The 7,123-nt window shown below is 35.4% G+C and overlaps 1 protein-coding gene across 1 annotated transcript; it reads right to left on the reverse strand.

Moving 5' to 3' along the window:
* Positions 1-315: 315 nt before the first annotated feature.
* On the reverse strand, positions 316-6,748 carry LOC143600457 (sodium-dependent phosphate transport protein 1, chloroplastic-like). Its single transcript, XM_077078143.1, has 10 exons — positions 6,300-6,748; positions 3,840-3,947; positions 3,539-3,694; positions 3,209-3,424; positions 2,267-2,476; positions 1,989-2,126; positions 1,679-1,780; positions 1,504-1,569; positions 1,318-1,402; positions 316-708 (listed from the first exon to the last, which is right to left on the reverse strand). The coding sequence occupies exons 1-10, from the start codon at positions 6,684-6,686 to the stop codon at positions 611-613; spliced, it is 1,566 nt and encodes a 521-aa protein (XP_076934258.1). The 5' UTR covers positions 6,687-6,748; the 3' UTR covers positions 316-610.
* Between the last annotated feature and the right edge of the window lie 375 nt (positions 6,749-7,123).

Below are 7,123 nucleotides of genomic sequence, written 5' to 3' on the forward strand. Positions count from 1 at the left end.
TTCACAAAACTTTTAAACAAATTAACCAACGTTGCCCGCTTTATATTGACATCACATTCATGACATAACCATAACCGGTTATGGTTAGTAACCGAAATTTGAATAACTGGTTAACCGGTATTTGCATCCCTCTGGCTGTACTATTATGTATATATCTTGAACACGAGTTATAATAAACTTTTACCAAATTATTTTGTCAAGATTCAATTATGTATCGAATAATATTGTTACATTAAGTGCATGTTAAAATGTCGAAACCACGCCAAAACAACGAGCACTCGATTCTTTCAAAACAATGTATCACATACTTGACAGAACTACATACAAAAGGGTATATTTCATAAATGATGAAATGATATCACATTGTATTAGTAGTATCATATAATATACAAATTCTATCAAAATGTGTGTCTAATCTTCCTATACTTTCCTATCTTTACACCTGGTGTGTGAAAAGGTGTTTTCTCATCATTTTTGTGTGCCAAAATGTCATCTTTTAAGCTTGTGAAAACATACCATCATGGTTTCTATTGAGCCTCAAAAAATGCTTGCACCCATTTGTCGATTCTAATTCGCTTCATTACGGGTGACAGATGAGATCTTATGTAAGCTAGTCGATTATTTTCTCACCAGTTGAAAAAAGGTTCCATATCACTGTTCCAGCCAAATATAGCCCGATTGCAACGTCAAAGACTTCATCCCATGATCCTTATGTCACCATGTGCAAGTTAGTTTAAACGGTCTCGTTTATATAGTAAAAGGAAAATGAAAATATAATTTGATATAAACATATAACATTTTAAAACAAAAAATAAAAAAGAAAAATAATATTAGAGGTCTCAAGCATTGGTTCATGGCCCGAGAGCATGTGATGTTAACGTAAGAGACTACAGGTTAGGGGTGTAAACGAGCCAAGCTGGCTGGTGAGCTACTCGAGATTAGTTCGTTAAAAGTAGAAGCAAGCCGAGCTTAAATGAGCTTGAGTCTTTAAGTAAGCTTGTTTAATAAACTAGCCCGAACCCGAGCTTTACTTATCGAGCTTGAGCTGGCTCACTAGCCTAAATGAGCCATTATTTGTATAGCGTTTATGTATTAAATATATACTTATATAGTAGTATATATTATAATAATTTGATATTTTTAGTAAAATGATTTATGAGGTTTATTATAATAGGACTTTGGGTCGACTTTCAACCCGTTTCCTTTTAAGGTTAATCTATCAGTGCACCAGTTTGGCCCGTTAGAGGTATAGGTCAAGATCACCAGGTATTATTGATGATTATACTTCTCGTTATTATGAAGTGATATAAAGAGTACCGTGTTGCAAGATGTAACCAGTGGCTGCAGTACCAAAGACACCAGCCAGGACTCCCGCGGTATTAGACAAACCAAGCAACACCCCCTGTTAATGAACATAAATATTATCAAATGTCATATTTTTTTATTTTTATTTTTTGGTTGAATAAGTTATGTACTTATTTTAAATATAGTCTAGATGCTTACCGAATATCTAGGGGCAATATCTTGATGATTTGAATATAAACCAGACTGTGAAAATGCATCAGAACCCTGTAAATTTAAATATTTAGCCACTTCTAAAATTTTAAAAACTTATTATAAACTACCCAAAACTTTAAAAACTATCTGATTAAAATTATTCACATAATTAAGCATGTACCTGACTACACGCCATGCAAAAAACAGCCATCGCAGGAGAGTCAACATGGCTTAATTGAGATAAGAAAAATGCTGGTCCAAGAAATCCAATTGACTGCATTACCTGAGTTTTTTGGGGCATAAAAGGGTAAATAAAATGAGAAATAAAGCCGTGGGTAAAAGACCCGAACTTGAAAAACAATAAGCGTAAACCAACTCAAAAAGGAACAAGAAAAAAAGAATCAATATCTTGATCCTAAAAAAACAGACCCATGACCAAACAAGGATTAGTCAAACAGTCCACCGTCCATTTTGTCACCTCTAAATATTACCTTTCGAACCGTGGTCACAGACCATCCTTTACTGACAAGTGTGTCTGCAATCCATCCTCCAAGATTAGCAGAAAATGCCATTGTTAACCAAGGTAATACACAAAATAGCCCAGATTCTGTTAGATTGAAGCCTAGAACCTGTTATTAAGATCAAACTATTCAATTGCTTTCACAATATACAACATCATGATAAGACTTTTTAAGTTTGGTCCTTAAATAATGGATGTGGCATTGTTTGCTTGACATTATATGATCAAGCATACACTAGAATTACTAACCTGGTTATAATAAGTAGGCATCCATGTGAGGAGAATAAATGTTCCCCAATTGTGACAAAAATGACAAGTTATCAAAGCCCATACAGGTGCTTTTGATAATATTGATCCCCAAGGAATAGTTTTAACGGGCTCCTCAGACACTCGATTTTGAAATATCAGTTTCTTTTCTTCGGGACGGAGGTCCGGATCTTCAAGAGGTGAACTGTATGCCTATAACATACAACATATTATATATAAAAAAACAAAAACAAAAACAAAAAACAGAATAGAATTCTTGAAAATATGTCACAAATGATGACCAATTTTGAAATAATGAATTTTGTAATCATGAGACAACTAGCTTTAAAAGAAACCGGTCAAAATATTATTACTATTATTGAAATAATGAAATTTGTAATCAAAGTAACATATTAGTTATCTTTATAAGATGTAAATGAACCTAACATGGCATGAATTTAACACGAAATTCATGGGTTTGAGTTTGGTATAAGCGGGTTCGGGTCAGTTTTTGGTCAAACCCATGAACCTGTTTAGTTAAACGGGCAGTTTTATGTCAAGTGGTTGGCCTGTTTAACCCATTTATTTTTATTTTATTTTCTTCTAAGAGTGTTTTATGTAATAATTTAAATTGGTTGGGTGTTTTGCCAAAAATTTAAAATTAAAGGGAAATTGAAATAAGATTATACAATTAAAATGTGATTGTTTTATATCAATTTGTATATTTTGTTGTGAAAATGTAAATTTAAACGTATTATATGTAAAAACACTTAAAAACAAAAAACTTTCTGGTCAAACGGGTCATCTTCAAGTCAACCCGCAGATATGCATGTTGTGTTCAGGTTCAACGTGTCTAACATGATTTTCGTGTTGAGTTAGACCCTCCAATGCACAAACACGACCACTTTAGCACCCTTGTCGATTTCGAAAACCCATAAAACCTACCTTATTTAACCATAATGTAGCCCACACGGTCCCAAGAGAACCGAAAGAGAAAAACACCGAGGGCCATCCATACGAATGTATCAAAAACGGTGAAAATGCAAGGCCCGTTACAGACCCGAGGTACATTCCACTGTACACCAAAGCCAATGATCTACTTCTCTCTGCAACTGGTACCCATTTTGACAAAAGATTGTTCATAGCAGGCATAGCAACACCCTACAATAACAACATAACATCATAAACTTTTATAAAAACCAAATGTGCATCATGAAAACAAATCCAGCGAATAAGATTGAATTTGAATATGATGAAGAAAGTTCGAAAACAAACCTCGCCTACACCCATGCATGCACGGACTATTAATAAGAATGGTAGTCCTAATTTTGCAGCAATTGGTGTAAGAACTGTGGCTACTGACCACCAAATGACACCAAATGCTAAAACTCGTTTCCCGCCTACAGTGTCGGCCCATATGCCTCCTGCAACCTAACCGTAACTACCATTAGTTCAAATCACAAGCACCACAAGGATGAATTTTATGTCATGATATGTGAGTTCATTTGCATATTATTCTAATAATCTAACAGAAACATTAATAATGTATGAACTATGAAGGATGAAATTGGGAAACCTGAGTGAGAAGGTAGCCCCAGAAGAATGATGACTGTATCAAACCAACTGTTGTAGAATTCCAATGGAACTCTGATGACATTGGTAGTATAGCAATGCTCATATTCACCTGCCATAAAGAAACACCTAACTCAAACATCCAATATTATACACTCTAATTCTCTAAGCATTAGCTTCATCCAATATCCCGGTGACATTTAACCAGTGAACTTCCCTAATCGGTACCAGTTAAACAAAATAAAAGTATCCACAATTCAGAACTCCATATAAATTTCAATTCCATTCTATTCGATTCGCACCTGAAAGCAGCTTAACATGAGTAAATTCTACACAAACAACGTACCCTGTATAATCTCACTCATAGAAAAGTTATTGGTAGGGCCCGGGAAGAGTGTGATGGTGGCAAACATTACCTCTATCCTAGTGGATAGGTATGCTCCTGAGACCCTCGACTCCAAAAATCTTTATTTTTTAAAGTAGAGTATGGTATAGAACTATAGAAAAGCATAAAAATATAAAATAGCCGATACAAACACACATAGCTAAGAGAATAGGAGCCAACAGCCATACAAGAGTACTTATTGTAGCTACATATAGAAGAGAATACAAACATGCAGAAGAAGCACTAACTCCTATCCAAGTACCTATATACACCTAGGTCGGTAAACAGTGGCGGATCCAGGGATTTTTTCCAGTGGGTTCACTATTGTTAGGTGCTCTAATTTTATACAACTGAGCATGGTTCAGGTCGGGTCGGTTCGATAGTTATGGTCGGGTTGGGTAAGGTTCAACACATAATAAAATACAATACAATAACAAAAAACAAACATCATCATTAATATTGATAAAAGACATCATATAGATACGATTGTCTTTTCAAACTTTAAAAGAAGGTACCTATAATTGTTCTATATGGTTCAATGGCTCAAGTCGGGTAATGTTAAGTGTTTCAACATATTAACATCCAATTCAAGTTTAAACAAAATAACAATAACAAAGTAACAATATAACACAACAAACTAACAGCATAACATTAATTTTTATTGAAAGGCAAATGAAACCACTTTATTAAGCACCAAAAACATCATGCCACTATCAAGCAGCTAGCTCGACAAAAAATTCCAAAGTTCATCATCATCATCATCATCATCATCGTACTCAGTATATCCCACCAATAGCAATGCTATGGTAGGGTCTGAAGAGGGTAAGATGTAGACAGTCTTACCTCTATCCCATAGGGATAGAGAGGCTGCTTCCGGTGAGACCCCCGGCTCGATAGTAGTTTTGCATCAAGCCTTGGACATAAGGCACATAGCACTCAATCATCAGGGACACCGGCTGATTGGTGCATGTGCCCTTGTCTTTCGGCTATCAACGCCACCACATGATGCCTGATTAACCTTCCGCCACTTTTAACGTTATTTTCACGAGATTAGTAAAATAACGTCAAAATTAGTGCACTTTTACTTTTGCCCACCCGAGGGTTCACACATATATACATTATATGCGCGCACCGCAAGCAGGGCGTAAAAAATTCCAAAGTTCAGGACCTTTAAAGGACCGCAAAAAAAAAAAAAAAAAAAAAAAAAAAAAAACCAATCACCAAAAAACTACAACGGAAAAGAAAATAACTACAACAGAAAAGAAACTGAGAGTCTTAACCTATTCTAAAAAACAATAAAATATATGCAGATGAGGGGATTCGAACTCAGGTTGACACAAAATAAAGGGGGGATGATTACCACTACACCATAGTTCAACATTGTATATGAGTTCACTTTAAAAATATATGTGGGTTCACTATCATATATTATATAGATATTCTATATAAATTTCGAAACTCAGTGGGTTCCTGTGAACCCGCACCGAAGCACGTAGATCCGCCCATGTCTGTAAACAAACCGAACGACCGCAAACAAGGTCATGTTCATGCTCGTTCATTTAACTTTAAACGAACAAGAACACGAACACTTAATCGGACAAATATTTGTGTTCACATAAGTTCATTTAAAAAATGATCATGTTCGTGTCCGTTTATGTTCGTTCGTTTAAAACCTAAACAAGCAGTTCACGAACATAAACAAGCATAATTGAACAAAGATAAATGAACATATATGAACAAACGTAAACAAACATAAACTAACATTTACGAATATAAAACGTATGTTATTAACATAAATGAACAAATGAAGCATGTGTTCAAGTTCGTTCGTTTACTAAATAAACAAACAATTCACCCAACGTTCATTTCGTTTACATGCCTATATACACCCCTAAAAAGGCTTATACTCCTAAACAACACTAACACAAGGCTCAATCTAATGCAAACAAAAGCCTAAATTCTACACAAACAATTTAATATTACCAAACGAATACATTCTCAAATCAATAATAAGATTCATAATTCATGATGAAGCTGTTGATAAACTAAAACACTAGTAACATTAACAAGAGAGCTCACTCTATCCATATTGCAAAGAAGAAAAGCCGAAAAGCACAAGACAACGATAATCCACCGCTTCGGGAACTCCTCCCACCACGGAACACCATCACCAACTAATTCACCTTCATTATCATCCTTCACTCCAATATCAACTCCTAACTTGTCCTTAAACTTAAACGAACCAGGAACCGAATTCGAAACCTCATACGACTCCGATTTCACATCCGACCTTATCCGCCACGCCTGATTATTCGTCCTAACCACACCTGAACCGGAGTTACGGAATTGAATATTAAACCGGAAGTGAAACTTGGAAGTTGAGTTTGAATTGAAGATGATGAGTTTCCGGCAAGGTGTGTCCGGTGGACGGAGGCATGGTGAGATCGGAAGTGATCCTCCGGTCATGTTCCGATGAACGTTATATTTTTCCGGGAGATTGGGATATTATTATTATTATTATTATTATTATTATTATTGTTATTAATTATTATTATAATTTGAAGTGGTTTTGTTTTGTTTTGGCGTTTTTAGACGTTGAAGTGATGAGAGGAGTGATATTTATGGTGATTGGTTTTGATTGTGACACGTGGCGATTTTGTGGACTTAATAAGATAGAGTAGTGGGTCCCACCATGTATTGGATCCGGGCTAATGAGTAGAGCATAAATGGGCTTGGGCCTAAAAGTAAAGGAGTTATACGTTGGACGACATATCCCAATATATCAAAACAAGTAAGGGGGTGTTTGGTAGAGAGAGTTGTGGGTGGAGAATTGAATTTCTCTTGTTTGGGAGAATTGAGAGGAGAATTGGGTAGAGAATTTCAATTCTCTGGGAATTGGGTTT

This window comes from Bidens hawaiensis, unplaced genomic scaffold, assembly GCF_021521415.1.
Source record: "Bidens hawaiensis isolate Kalapana, Puna unplaced genomic scaffold, B.hawaiensis_p1.1 tig00054127_1, whole genome shotgun sequence".
In the NCBI taxonomy this organism is placed as follows: Eukaryota; Viridiplantae; Streptophyta; class Magnoliopsida; order Asterales; family Asteraceae; genus Bidens; species Bidens hawaiensis.